General features: G+C 33.3%; 1 protein-coding gene across 2 annotated transcripts in view; it reads left to right on the top strand.

Moving 5' to 3' along the window:
- Nucleotides 1-527: 527 nt before the first annotated feature.
- The window catches only part of LOC111057797 (transcriptional regulator ovo), a 107784-nt gene continuing 91847 nt past the window's right edge, over nt 528-16464 (top strand). For both annotated transcript variants that reach the window (XM_039422605.1, XM_039422606.1), the window contains exon 1: nt 528-1002. In XM_039422605.1, the coding sequence (XP_039278539.1) occupies nt 846-1002 (157 nt within the window). In that variant the 5' untranslated portion in view covers nt 528-845. The remainder of the gene's footprint in view (nt 1003-16464) is intronic.

Here is a 16464-nt window from a genome sequence, read left to right as displayed (position 1 = left end):
AGAAGAAGAAGAAGAAGAAGAAGAAGAAGAAGAAGTTGACGAAATATTTGCCATAAAAAAATGGTTGAATTGGTTGAAGAAATACTTCATTATTTTTTGGAGGAGTAGGTGAAGGATTAGTAGGAGGAGGAGGAATTGGAGGAGGAGGAGGAGGAGGAGTAGGAGGAGGAGGTGGAGGAGCAAGAGCAGGAGGAAGAATAATGATGAGGTGATGAAGGCAAAGAAGAATTCTACCGGTGAGCTTCCTAGATCCGCTACTAGCGCCGTTCCCAGCCGTTGAAGAAGAAGAAGAAAAGAAGAAGAAGCAAAGAAAAACTAGAAGAACACATACAGTGGTGGAAGAACGAACGGCAATTTGAAAGTAAAGTTGGATAACGACAGTAATCCTAGCACTGCGCATGCGTAGAGGGACTGTTCATTATCACGTGACGTCAATATGGCGGCCGTGATCTTGGCAATGCCTGTTCCCCCACCACCAGAACCCAACCTAACCTAAACCAGTTGTTGGCCTCCGAGAGGTCTCCTGAAATTCATCGGCCAGTCTAGCTGGAGGAAGCGTGGAAAGTGGATGTACGACGTAACAGTTGTTTGGTACTGATCTCCCTTGGATAACTGACTACTAACCGTTACTTCTGTTTGATTTCGATCAACTCAGTGTTATTTTTGTTGTGTTTGTGACTTGAGTATCCCAAATTTCAGTGTTGTGTCGGTACCAACCCCCTGTGACAATGTTGACAGTCGGTGGAGTGTCCAGTGGTCGACCAGTTGACAACATTCTGTACTACTTCGAGTGACTGTTGTCAGTGTGACAGTGTCTTTGTTAGTTGTTGTGAACCGGCCTCAGTATGCCTAAAATATTCCTGATCAAAAATCGGCTGCATTTGCAGCAGCTAAAACTGCTGGAGTCGCAGAAAAATCGCGAGGAATCGTCGCCGACTCTATCGCCTCCCGGATCGCCGCTGAGCGACTCACAGCCGCTATCGCTCATCGTTAACCGATCAGGTAAGTGCTACACAAAATAAAATGTATCTTTTTTAAAATATAAAATGTATCTTTGGGGGAAATGTTTCGAAAATTTACACTGTATTCTTCCAGTAAATTTAAGGGTGAAATGTCTGGAAATATTACTGTATTTCTCAGGAAATCTTCGAGGTAACATGGTGGAGATTTTTGAGAAAAAAATGTATCTTTTTTAATATATAAAATAGGCCTATATCTTTGGAAAAATGTTTCGAAAAATCACACTGTATTCTTCCAGTAAATTTAAGGGTGAAATGTCTGGAAAAATTACTGTATTTCTCAGGAAATCTTTGAGGTAAAATGGTGGTGATTTTTGAGAATAGTTATTCAGTAGAGTGTCGCTCATCATCAACATTTATGTGATGAATGCTACAAAAAAATGTATCTTTGAGTAAAATTGAGGGAAATTTTGTGAAAAATTAGGCCATTTTTGATGAAATTGTTGAGGTAACATAGTTATGATGGTTTAGTGGGGTTTGAAATGAATTATTCCGTAGAGTTTTTACACTTTTGTCGGTCTTTTTGCTATAAAAAATGTATCTTTGGGTGAAATTGAGGGGAATTATTCGAACAATTGGGGTATTTTTTCTATAAATTGTTTAGGTAACATAGTTATGATGGTTTAGTGGGGTTTGAAATGAATTATTCCGTAGAGTTTTTACACTTTTGTTGATCTTTTTGATACAAAAAATGTATCTTTGGGTAAAATTGAGGGAAATTTTTCGAAAAATTAGGGTATTTTCGAAAAATTAGGGTATTTTCGAATAAATTGTTGAGGTAGCCTAACATAGTTATGATGTTTAGTGGGGTTTGAAATGAATTATTCGTAGAGTTTTTACACTTTTGTCGGTCTTTTTGCTATAAAAAATGTATCTTTGGGTGAAATTGAGGGAAATTTTTCGAACAATTGGGGTATTTTTTCTATAAATTGTTGAGGTAACATAGTTATGATGGTTTAGTGGGGTTTGAAATGAATTATTCCGTAGAGTTTTTACACTTTTGTTGATCTTTTTGATACAAAAAGTGTATCTTTGGGTAAAATTGAGGGAAATTTTTCGAAAAATTAGGGTATTTTCGAAAAATTAGGGTATTTTCGAATAAATTGTTGAGGTAGCCTAACATAGTTATGATGGTTTAGTGGAGTTTGAAATGAATTATTCCGTAGAGTTTTTACACTCTTGTCGATCTTTTTGCTACATAAAATGTATCTTTGAGTAAAATCGAGGAAAATTTTTCGAACAATGGGGGTATTTTTTGTAAATTGTTCAGGTAACATAGTTATGATGGTTTAGTGGAGTTTGAAACGAATTATTCCGTAGAGTTTTTACACTTTTGTCGATCTTTTTGTTACATAAAATGTATCTTTGAGTAAAATCGAGGGAAATTTTGTGAAAATTTTGGGGTATTTTTGAATAAATTGTTGAGGTAACATAGTTCTGATGGTTCAGTGGGGTTTGAAATGAATTATTATTCCTTAGAGTTTTTACATTTTTGTCGCTCATCGTCAACAGATTTGGTGACGAATGCCACAAAAAAAGGAATCTTTGAGTAAATTTTAGGGTAATGTGTAGGAAATACACTATTTATTTTGTGAATTTGAGGTAGATGTTTCGAAAAATCACTGTATCTCTTAGTAAATTTGAGGGAAAATGGTTTAAGAGTCACTGTATTTTCAGTAGATTTAAGGTGAAATGTTACGAGAAATCACTGTATTTTTTAGAAAATTTGAGGTAGATGTTTCGAAAAATTACTGTATCTCTCAGTAAGAAATTCGAGGGAGAATGTCTAAAGATTCATTGTATTTTTTAGTAAATTTGAGGGGAACATTTCGAGAAATCATTGTATTTTTTAGTTGGATGTTTCGAAAAATTGTTGTATTTTCACGTAAATTGTTGAGATAGCTTAGTAGTGATTGTTGACTAGAGTTGATTCAGTTCTAAAAAATAATTGTTTAGGAAAAATCCTTGAGGATTGAGAAAATATGAGGAAAATAATTTCCCTCAGAAAGGAAAGCCCCACTAGAGGAAAGCTGCTTAGAGAAAAATCTTCAAGAGCTCCCTCCCTCTTGAAAATCTTCAAGAGTTCCGTTTCTGCTTATGTCTTTATCCCTAGATAGAATATTATCATTATATATATCATATTATATTAATATTATATGTTATATAAATATTATGTATCATATATTATCATCACAATACTGCATTCATTATGTGTTCAAAATTTGAAAATTTCGTACATGAGGGACTACTTTGGCTCCTTAAGGAGATGTGAGAAAATCTATGGATTCTGTTAATTATCTCGAGCCCAGATTTTGTCCTCTTGAGAAATTTGGGGATTTTCTAGGATCTAGTTTTTGTTTCAGTACAGTTTCAGTTCAGATGAAGTTCAGTTTCAGTACAGTTTCAGTTCAGTTGAATTTCAGTTTCAGTACAGTTTCAGTTCAGTTAAAGTTTAGTTTCAGTTCAGTTTCAGTTCAGTTGAATTTCAGTTTCAGTACAAATCAGTTCAGTTTCTAGTTTGTCTATCTTAAATGGTTGTATTCATGGAGTTCCATCGAGTTTTCATGATTTCTATCAAGACATCAAGTTTACATGATCTCTATCAAGAAACATCATTGGATTTACAATAAAAATGAGGTCTTCAGATGTTAGATAATCGTCAGTTTTTAGTTTTCAAAAACAATTAATGGTTTCCCTTCTTCATATTCCTCTTCTCAGAAATGTTTCTCTGTACTGATTCTCGTACGTTTAATAAGACCAACAAATACCAAAAATATGTTCAACAATAGTCAATTACCATAACCAATCATGAACTCATTAATGATTCTACTAGGATAAAAAATTTAAAACGTTGAAAACCTGGCGAATAAGTTAATATCCATACTTTTTCACTATTAAAATTAATCTCAAGTTAAAAAAAAAAATCACTTATGGAGTGTTAACACAGTCATTTTTCACTCCAAAAAACACTTTTTTGAAATTCAGGATGAGTTAATTGACCCCTTCAACTCTAGAATCACAGGAATACAGTTTTCTCCGAATCCAACTATAAAGTTTTATCATTTCAACATTTCAAAATCACAGAGGTTGTGTTGACTTCTTATTATCTCTCACCTCTGACAAAAAGATAACGACTTACAGGGTAGAAGATATTCATTATTATCTTCATTTGTTAATTGAATTTCAGTATGCCTGTTATAACAGTCATTTTGCTCAGGCTATCAATCTCCTGCTATTGAATTGGATTAATGATTTCGATAGAAAATTAACGTTCAATATTTTTACAGTAATATAATGAAACAATACAGCAAATTGTCTTTTTTTCTTAGTGCTACTTTTAAATATAAATAAAAATAGAAATTCAAGTATTCATATAATTATTCAATGTCATTTTATTTATTTTACAATCACTTGATAATAGCATTATATAGCCGAAACATGTTGAGTAAATAATTCTATAAAGGGTACTTATATAAATATAAAGAAAATAAAAGTCTCAGTACCCTTTTTTTGAAATATTTAATCACTACATGTTTCGGACATTTATGCCATTTTCAAGTGATATGAAGTAAATCATGAAGTAAATATGAAGTAAATCAGGGTACTGAGATTTTTATTTTCTTTATATTTATATTACAAGTAGCCCTATACAGGAAAGAGATAAAAATAGGGTACTTATATTTCTATTTTTATTTACAATACAGTTTAGTACGGTAGCTCAAACATTCGACTGAGTCTAGGAAAGTGGATGATCCTATTATTTTATCCATGATATTATTAAATTTGAAATGATATTCCTGCCTGATGGAAGGTATTTAAAAATTATTCCGATTCTCAAGCTTTCCTTGTATTTCAACTAAGTTCATTTCATTAGATATTTTTAACTTAGTATTGTGTGGTATCCCAAGTTTCACATTCTCTAATAATTCGGCATGGTTAGTAGATATTTTTCAAACGGTATTCTCGTGATCTTATCGTAAAAAACTTGCAATAGTTTTGAAACTGTTAAGAAGGAAACGACAGTTATGAGTCAGTGTTCCAACCTTGTATCATAGATAACTCAAGGCGAAATAGTTAATTAATACTGGTAGCTATAACTGAGAAACTGTTCTTTTTCAAAAGTGTTTCTATTCCTAGATCTATTGATCTACAATCGTTACATAATGTACCATAACTAATTTAGTTTTTCTCTTCATTATCTGTGTGGAATTTCTGTAGTGAGATATCTCAGGTGAAGAGAGACATACCTCTGAAGTTTATCTAGTTTGTTCGAACTAAATAAGGTGATCTCACTCGTGATATTTAACATGAGTAACATTTATGGAAGATATCATGATCATATTTTGTAAGATATCATATCATTTTTATCATATATCATTATGTGAGTTATCATGTATCATATTTTTAACATTTCATGTTGAAATCTTACATTTATCATGTACTAGGTAGGGTCTAATTGAAAACTTGACAAACTGAAAACTTTACCTAAAGAAATCTTGAAGGATTTTAAAGAGACCTATAATCATCCTCGGTCAATAGAGAATCTATATTCAGAATTTCAAGTTAATCAGTCCAATAGTTCAGATGTGGTGATGTGTCATTCGTGAATTTTCCATCCCGTACGTGTATAAGCCAATTCTTTCCTTTTACATTCATTACATTTTCATTCATTTACATTCCTTTTTTTCCTTTAATTCATTTTCTTTTATAGAAATATATATTTCAAAACTGATCGACCCTCCGTTTTCTTCCCTTCAAGTCAGATTTATCTCGTCGAAAACTCAAATTTTGATTAAATTAGTGTCTGATTATCTTCAATGTAGTTCTTGATAAATTTTAATCAACTTCTGTTTCTTGTCCTTCCTCTTTAGTATTAGATCTGATAAGGAAATTCTCGTTTCCTCAATATTTTTATATCCGTCCACTTCAATTGAACTGAGGTATATCTCTAAGCTTGATTCTTCATTGATTCATACAATAAGTACATCATCAAAATGATAGGGAGAGAGAAAATAAGCTAACCTTGTGCTATTCCTCTTCCACATTACTATATCACATAGACAAAACTTTGGAAAACAATAACTATTCTTCACTGGTCAAATTTTATTTTGGACAGTTTATCCAAATTTTTGCACATTTTAACCCAACTTTCGCACTGTTTATCCTAACTTTTGGATATTTATCCCAATTTTCGCACATCCCCACTAGCCATCAGCTGTTGTTGATTAGGAATGCTTCTCAGGGGAGGTATTTGATATAATTTGATTATTTAACATGAGACTGGTTCATAAGTATTCAATCTAAGGTCTTATTAGGATATAATACTGTTATAAAACGCATATATTACTTTCCTTGCCCTATTACCATAGGTAAGGAAAGTATTGCTTTCCGAAAAAAAATTAAGGTACCCCAATTTGTAAATTTCTATACGTTTCGAGGTCCCCTGAGTCCAAAAAAGTGGTTTTTGGGTATTGGTCTGTATGTGTGTGTGTGTGTGTATGAGTGTATGAGCGTCTGTGTACACGATATCTCATCTCTCAATTAACGGAATGACTTGAATTGGGAACTTGAGGTCCTACCCCTATGAGGATCCGACACAAACAATTTCGATCAAATGCAATTCAAGATGGCGGCTAAAATAGCGAAAATGTTGTCAAAAACATGGTTTTTCGCGATTTTCTCGAAAATGGCTCCAACTATTTTGATCAAATTTATACCTAAAATAGTCATTGTTAAGCTTTATCAACCGCCACAAGTCCCATATCTATAGAAATTTCAGGAGCTCTGCCCCATCTAGGTAAAGTTTGATTTTAGATTTCCAATTATCAGGCTTCAGATACAATTTAAACAAAAAATTCCAAATGGAAAAGATTGAGCATGAAAATCTCTACAATTAATGTTCAGTAACATTTTCACCTAAAATTTAAAATAAGCTCGAAATTCGAGAAAATGTAATTATTTCAATTGCAAACTGTTGGCAACTGTTGATTCTATTAAATCATTCACTATGAAGAGATAGCAGACCTCGTGTGTCTCCAGCGTTATAGTCCTGTCACCAGCTGGCTTAGATCTTTGCATAGTAGACTTGAGATGCGCGGGAACACTAGCGTCAGGTGAAAATTTTCATAACGGCAAGGAAAGTTGTGTGAGTGCGCCACACCAGATTTTTTTATTTTAATCCGTCTATGCCCTTTCACTCCCTACAAAACTATAGATATGCTGTGTATAGAGCTTCAATATACATGTATTCAGTCTGTGCCGTTTCCATATTATATAGATTCAATTACCATAGCTTTATTATGTGGGTGAATCTTTCACACCATATACTGTCATAATGTATTTGGAATAATGTATTGTGGTGAATAGGCCTACTATTTAGTATATAGCACTGTTCCAAAAATTATATAAAGTAATAGTTCTATATGACAGTAGAGTTCTCTACCTGCCTGCCCAAGTTCATATTATTTTTGATGGAATGGATATGAAGTTTAATAAAGACTTTACCCCAGGGATAATTTTTTATTCTCAGTTTCATTTTTTTCCTCTTTCCCTCTCTCTCTCAGTGAGAGATGAACTACCCCGCTCTCTTAGTCTGCAAGGTACAGACTATAATATGATAATATCCCCATTAGAAATGCGTTCCATCCTAACTAATGTCTGTTAAGGTAAATGAAGGTAAAATTAAGGTATGTTAAGGTGAACGCAGCAGAGACTAAATGCTATCGCTTAAAAGTCTGGGTGTTTTGGCTTGGGGCGGTGATTAGTATGCAATTGATTAAGTACCTACTACTTTAACCACGATCAATTAGTCGGTTAGCAAGGTGCAGCTTGACCTAGGGCATTTGACCGCGGTCAATTGGTCGGCTAGCGAGATGCATCTTGACCTAGGGCAGTTAATTGAGGTTTCCTTTGTTTCTTGATCAGGTTTCGAGGGAAATGAGTGTCTCGATCCAAGAATAGTATATAGATACATACTATAGTATATAGCTATATACTATCCTTGGTCTTGATCAAGCTTTGGGCACATTATTTAGGATTTTGGGGTTGGGAGTACAGGTGATTCATCAAAATTCTACTCAAGGGGTTTGGATTGACAGAGATAAAATATAATAGATAATATACAATCAAATATAAGATAATAAAAATATATATAAGCAGAGACATATAAACAGAAATAATATATATATTACTAGCAGGTAACCCGTGCTCCGCAATGGTCTCACTTGACCTATTGAAATCTTGAAGAATTGAAAATAAGCCTATAACCATCCTCGGTAAATTCAGAATCATTGAGGCTCTGCAAAGGCTAAAAATAGACTTTCCACTGGTGATATTTTTCATAGTTTTTCGATTTGTATATCATGAAGCTATCAAAATGAAGAAGTTTTATCAGGAAACAATTTTTTTCTGATCATTACTTTTTTGAGATATGAGCGCCTGAAGTTGAAATTTTTGGGACAGAACATTTCAAATTTCGGTTAGAGATAAATCCATGAGATTTAGAGGATGGATTCTTCATGGTATTGTTGGTCTAGTAAAACAAAAAGTTTCTAAGAATGTCAATTTTTTAGAGAGTTGTTCAATTTACTAAAAATACATTTTTTTGAGTTATTTTTATTGAATGAAAAAGACTAAGAAATTGTCAAAAAAACACTGATTTATTGATAATTAGAAAGACCGGTTTCGGTTATCACACCATTGTCAATCTCTGATAAACTATAAACTATAAACAGAAGAGTTTATAGTTTATGAGAGATTGACAATGGTGTAATAACCGAAACCGGTCTTTCTAATTATCAATAAATCAGTGGTTTTTTGACAATTTCTTAGTCTTTTTCATTCAATATGAATAATTATTACCACAATATCAACTTCTTAACTACACAAAAAGTGAGTTATTTTTGGTAAATTGAATAACTTTTTCAAAAATTGATATTTTCAGAAAATTTTTCTTTACTAGATCAACAATACCATGGAGAATCCATCCTCCAAATCTCATGGATTTTTCTCTAACCGAATTTGTAATGTTCTGTCCGAAAAGTTCAAATTTCAGGCACTCATATCTCAAAAATTAATGACCAGAAAAAAATGATTTTCTGAGAAAACTTTTTTCACTTTGATAGCTTGATGATATACAAATCGAAAAACTTTGAAAAATATCACCAGTAGAAAGTTTATTTTTATTCTTTGTACAGCCTTAAGCAAAGTTTCAAGTTAATCAGTCCAGTAGTTCAGACGTGATGATGCGTAGATTACTAACCGCTGGCACAGTAAATTATTATGCTAACTTATCAGAAACTGGGAGGTTCAACTTGAATTAAATTGAATAAAATCCGTCTCAGTGTCAATGCACTACAATATTCCGGTAGTCGTCATAACTATTTCATATTTGATATTATTACTTCTCTTTGAACAATCAATTCATTGACCTCCGACAACCATATCTCCTACAAATAAAATAAGCAAATAAATAGATGTTGGTATCAACGTTAGTCATATTAACTCAAGATTTCACATAAATGAGAATAGTGTCGTATAATTATTACACTGTGGAACTGTTTTGAGATCAATGCCCCAAATAATGTTACAAAGTTTGTACTGAAGAAAGATAGAGATATCAATACTAGGTACAATCAGAGACAAACAAATAGTTACGTTTATCGTTTCTCTATGGTACAATAGCATAGTCAGAAGTTTAATTATTAACTCTTTTAATATTTCTTTTCCTAATATTATTCTTTTTTCCATGGTAAAATCCTATATTCTAGTGGGTACAATCATAATATACTATTAACTATTGTGAGGATATGTGAGTATCTATATATATAAAAGCGAAATGGCACTCACTCACTGACTGACTCATTCACTCACTCACTCACTCACTCACTCGCAGAACTAAAAATCTACCGGACCAAAAACGTTCAAATTTGGTAGGTATGTTCAGTTGGCCCTTTAGAGGCGCACTATGAAGGGATTTAGAAAACTTTCCAAAGATACGCCCCAAATCTGCTTTTTCTCAGCTCTATCAAGAATAAATGAACAGAAGGTATCGAGAGAGCAGTTTTTCTCCCGAATTTAGATAAAATTAAGAAGTCTGAAGTAGGTAATACTTCTATTGCCTTTGATAAAATTCATGTTTGTTTTAAAACCCAACTCCATCCTTGTAGATCACTAGATAAAAGAAAATGTTGTATTCTGAAATTGTACTAGAAATTACTAATTTAGGCCTAATAGGATTGAAATTTACTTGGATTATTTTTTCGTTAGGAGATAGTGTGAGGTAAAACCATAGAGAAACAATAGCGTAAGTAGATATCCCATGGTATAGGGAATTCGTGTCGCAACTTTTACTGTTATCTCAAGCCGATTACTGTCGATTATTGTCAATTTTTACTGTTCTGTTGGGGTGATAGTGTATGAACGGCACAATTTGAGAGACTACAAGCGTCTAACAGCTGCATAGGAAAGAACTACGTGGACTGTCGGCTTGGGATAACAGTAAAAGTTAAGACATAAACCCCCTATACCATGGGATATCTACTTATGCTATCGTTTCTCTATGGTAAAACGTGGAAAAATGATTGACAGTTAATTCCGTAGCAAATAAAACAATTTATTCTTACTCGTTGCATAATCGACAACGACGCTGTTAAAAGAACGCATGATAAATAATTCAAGGGGAAAGATTAATAATTGATGAATACGCGAAACAATGACAGTGTGCGTGAGTATAGAGAATAATTGCCTCGAAATGACTGATGTTTTTAGTAGAAAAATGCTGTGAATCAAGTTTTTGAACAGTTATATCGGTTCGCTAACTTACTTTTTCCAAACCGGTATTTTCTCGACAGGAAGTTCCGATTCTGTTTTTCCGGGAATAATGGAATCTCTAAGGAAAATTCAAATTTGAAATTCCGTAAAAGACAGTTTCATTCATCATCTTCATCAAAACCCAGACTTGGATTCACGAAGAGAGATAAATTTTCAAGAATTCGATAGATTGTAAGAATTCAAGAATGTGATGCAAGATTGAAAACTTAACCTATTATTTAGATTATGTTACACATTACTTAAAAAAAATAATATCTATAACATGTTTAAGCATACTCATACATATAGTTTTCCAGAGAGAGAAAGGGCATAGATTGATGATAATAAGTATGTGTTTACTGTACTATATACTATTCACTATATACTTAATGTTTTTTGGGACGATAGGGAAAAGGCCTCCCCTTTACACCTGACCATAACCCAAGTAAGGTGCATCATTACAACCCTCTTGCCTTTGAAAGAGTCTCGTAATTAATAACCCTTGAACCTCACCCCCATTCCTTCTGAAAACCCTCCCCTATATTCACTTCATCACCGCGCTATTATGCACCGCAACGGAACAGGTGGATGAGTCTATCTTCATCCCTGTCTATCCAATGTAATGTACAACCTACCCTCATTTTTCAACTGGATAAGGTATACAATAATATGTATCCTCCATCTCACTTTATCAGCTGTAATGTGTATGGAAATATGTTTTCCCATCTCAGTCTATCCCTTGTAAGGTATAATCAACCCCTTTTATACTGTATCCAGATCTTTGAATAAAGAATAGTTATTTGTATATTTGTCAGGTTATATCAATTTACACCCTCTAGAAATGTCCGTCCATTCACGAACTTCCGCTCCAAAGTAGAAGAGAATATAATTTGACTTTTGTTTCATCAGGTTTTACTTTCATTCGGAAGGGATGATTTTGGATTTTGTTCTTCCATCATTTTTTATCTGAAGTGAGATCCATGTTATAAAGGCATCACGTGATTAACATTTGTTTTCTATCCTTGTTTGTCATCAGACACAGCATAAGGTTTGAAGCAGATTTACTATGTTAAATGTACAATGAACACAAAATATTATTTTAAAGAACTTGTAGAAAATTTAATTTCGAAGAGAAAGATGTAGAATAAGTCTATAATAGATAAACGCAACCTTGAAAAAGTAATCCTCAATTACATACAAAACACATGAAAAATAGAGCTTAACAGGTTTTGTCTATTTTTACTTTCCTTGCCCTATTACCATAGGTAAGGAAAGTATTGCTTTCCGAAAAAAATTAAGGTACCCCAATTTCTAAATTTCTATATGTTTCAAGGTCCCCTGACTCCAAAAAAGTGGTTTTTGGGTATTGGTGTGTGTGTGTGTGTGTGTGTGTGTGTGTGTGTGTGTGTGTGTGTGTGTATGAGTGTATGTGCGTCTGTGTACACGATATCTCATCTCCCAATTAACGGAATGACTTGAAATTTGGAACTTAAGGTCCTTACGATATAAGTATCCGACACGAACAATTTCGATCTGATGCAATTCAAAATGGCGAAAATGTTGTGAAAACAGGGTTTTTTGCAATTTTCTCGAAAACGGCTCAAACGATTTTGATCAAATTCATACCTAAAATAGTCATCGATAAGCTCTATCAACTGCCACAAGTCCCATATCTGTAAAAATTTCAGGAGCTCCGCCCCATCAATGCAGATAGATTCCCAATTATCAGGCTTCAGATACAATTGAAACGAAAAAAATCAAGTGGAGTAGATTGAGCATGAAAATCTCTACAATTAATGTTCAGTAACATTTTCACCTAAAATTGAAAATAAGCTTTAAATTCGAGAAAATGTGATTATTCAATTGCAAATTATTGTTGATTCCATTAAATCATTCACTATGAAGAGATAGCAGACCTCATGTGTGTCTCCAGCGTTATTGCCCTGTCACCAGCTGGCTCAAATCTTTGAATAGTAGACTTGAGATGCACGGGAACACTAGCGTCAGGTGATCAATTTTCATAACGGCAAGGAAAGTTGTGTGAGTGCGCCACACCAGATTTTTAAAAATACTGTAGCTAACGGTCTAGAAGCGGGTTTATTCAATTTCTCAGTTCATTTAAATAAAGTACGCTGGATTTATATCTTAATTAACAGCCAACAAATACCTGTAGGGCAGGGCAACTGAAATTCGAACGAAATCTTTCACCCTGAATAACTTGGTAACTAAGCATTTTCGGACCTATGTTAATTGGTACTTTTTTCTTCTTTTGATGTGAGGAATCACGCCCTGACTTATGGGCACCTTTTCAGAACTTTTTCAGACTTTATAATTCTAGAGGAATATAATAATTGTACAACAGCATATTAATTTAAGTTCGATTTTATCACGTAGAAATAGAACAACTTGAAATTATTGCTAAAATCACTTTTTTCTAACCATTATTATATTTTATTTTGTTCTGTAATAACATAAATGTCTTTCTGTTACATTCTCTCTCTCTCTCTCTCTCTCTCTCTCTCTCTCTCTCTCTCTCTCTTGGTAGAGAGTTAGTGGGGAGGAAATTTTTTATATTCTTCCCAAAGAATGGACATTGATATGTCCAAAGCTCCGCCAATTTATGTAGATGCATAACAATATGATTATTATCTATAGTTATTATATTACAAATTGCTTTTTCATATAATATACAGTTCAATAGTTATTTTCTTAGTCTATATTATGTAAATTCATCTATAACTTTGCTGTATTGTAAGCTATTGTATACAAGTGTATAAGCCAGTATATATTGTAATCTACATAAATAAAGTACTCAATCAATCAATCAATCAATCTCTTCATCCTTACAACTCTCTCCAACATTCTCTACTCTCTTTATTCTACTCAGGTTTATGATTTGTCATAACCACCATTCCAAGTTTTCCAAACGTTCTCATTCAATAAGAGTTATCTCCCACAAGATCACAATATTAGATACATTTTTTTGGACTCAAAATAGTGTGTGAATTAAGTTATCATTTTCACATAACCTCTAGACTGTGTATTCCAAATAATTAAGGTTTAGAGCAGTTTTGGGCGAATGCCTGTTGTTTTTACCTTAATTGTATATGAATAAATAAATATTAGAAGACAGAAAACCAATAAATTGAAGAGAGGTAGTGAAAAGAAGGAGATGTAGATGAAGAGGAAGAAGAAGAGGAAGAAAAAGAAGAAGAAAAAAGACAAGACCTTGCCCGATTTAGTATGAAGTCCACAAGCGACAATGGAAGCAGATATCAGTTTCAAGACCAGATAACGCAATCAGACGGTGACAGCAGTTTTACAAGGAAAAGGAACCAACTATACTATTTAGATAAATAGAGTGTAACCGAGAGAGAGAGAGAGAGAGGGATTGATTGATTGAGAGAGAGTGAGTGAGTAAGAATTTGCTTCGGTAGTTCACAGTTTCAAATCAACGCGACAATAGATAAGTGGACGAACTCATTCACAAAAGTGATTTGAAGGTTTTTATTTGAGTGTTATAAGGTAAAATCTGTTTTATCAAATACTACAGCACTGTAATATCATGTCTATTTATTGATGATATCAAAAAATGGTATTGTGGTAACGGATAATCGAAGAATATATTTAATGAACCTTGAAACGTTATGCTGTGAGATGTGATTCAATTTATGAATTTTTTTATTTATTTGTGAATGGGTAAAAGCTAGAATATTTTCCAAAATAGACTTTTAATCATAAAATTACACATAATAGATTGATTTGGTGAATACCTAAAATAAAATTGTGATTTTGTGAATTTCAACAAAGTTCTTTTTTTGTGTTTCAATCAAGAAGAAAAAATAAGAAAAAAAATCTTTCAATGATTTGAACTGAACTCATTGCTAGCGATCAGACAGACACATGTCTCTGCTAGCAATTCCTGCCGGTAAAATGAGTACAACTGGGATTTCAGTTATGTTATATGTAATTTATTTTTATTATTTCTAGAATAGAGTATATTCTGAATTTCTGTATGATGTACCCAATTATTATGTGAATTTGTAATTGTAAAAATCTTGTATATATGGCAAATAAATTGAATTGAAATTGAAATTTATACTTGATAAAACTATGCTTTCAATGTTAAAATATGCAGTAAGCTCATCACTTGAATCATGATGAACATGGAATCATAAGGTGCTTACAAACTGATGGCCTGCCAGTCTAATCTAATATCATCTTTTTAATCACCCTCTTCTATCCTTCTCTATTATCCCTCCTGCCCCACGGTCCTACCTCACTCAACTTTGCAGCTTTCTTTGTTGAATCTTGAATGATAAAAAATTATGAATTATACTATTATTGTCTATATATGTAAAAGCGAAATTGCACTGACTCACCCACTCACTCGCAGAACCAAAAATCTACCGGACCAAAAACGTTCAAATTTGGTAGGTATCAGTTGGCCCTCTATAGGAGCACTAAGAACGGATTTGGAAAAAACTCCAAAGATACGCCCAGAAGCCCAGCTAGGGTATAATAATGTTGTGTTAGAAGGAATTTGGAATAACGCCAAAGATACGCCCGAAATTAGCGGTTTTTTGCGTTTTCTTAGTTCTTTCATCAAGTAGCCTAATAGACAGAAAATTTTCAAATTTGGTACAGAGGTTTAGCTAGGGTCTATAAATTTTGTGATGAGGTGACTTTAATATTTCATCAAAGATACGCCCAAAATCAGCGTTTTTCCAACGTTTTTCTCAGCTTTTCTACGTTTTCTCAGTACTTTCTGATGGAATGAAGCATGCTGATTTGAGCAAAGTGAGCCCGCTGATCTCATTTTCGGACGATCCAGTCGGGGGTCCAGGGAGCGGAGCCCCCTTGCTAGACGGATATGGCGAGCGAAACGAGCTTAAATGATTAAACTTCATTGAGTTTTCAATCTAGTTCAAGTAGCTCCAGTCTTTCTGGGAAGTCAAATCTGCAAGGTTTTTTTGAACCAATTTGAGCAATCTAGCTGAAAATTATGCTGTTAATTTTAGGGGATACCCCATGAACAATCTACCATAGAGTGAAGATATTTAAGATAATTCGTCTCTGAATCTACCTAATCTCCAAACAGCCTCCACCAAAAATACCTTGACCAACAAGCAGTGTTTTGATTCAATGTATACTTGACATTTACTCGTTAATTGTATCCTAACTAGACAAGTGCAACCAATTACCTTACGCTTTTTACAACAATCTTGAGATCTCTGTAAGAAAATTCGCGTGTTGGGCAATTTACCATAGTGAGGTCCACGTTATAATGGCAGTATTTGATTAAAATTGGTGTTGCTATCCTTGTCTGTCATCCTTCTATCATATTCGTTTCATCTTTGTATCAACTTCTTATAGTGAGGTCCACGTTATAATGGCAGTATTTGATAAACATAGGTGTTGCTATCCTTGTCCATCATTCGCCAAAACAGATAGCAACTCTTCTCTCTCCCAGTCGTGTGTTGATGAGAAGAATATCATTTTATATCCTTCTTAAAGAATCGACAATTATTTGTTGAAACACCGCCGATTCATGGAGTTACATTACAATTTTATTTTATCGTTAATCTAATTGCATTTAATCTTCATTCTCATTGATTAATTATCTATACTTTGT

Source organism: Nilaparvata lugens, chromosome 3 (genome assembly GCF_014356525.2).
Source record: "Nilaparvata lugens isolate BPH chromosome 3, ASM1435652v1, whole genome shotgun sequence".
In the NCBI taxonomy this organism is placed as follows: Eukaryota; Metazoa; Arthropoda; class Insecta; order Hemiptera; family Delphacidae; genus Nilaparvata; species Nilaparvata lugens.
This window is presented reverse-complemented; position numbering and strand designations above follow the sequence as displayed.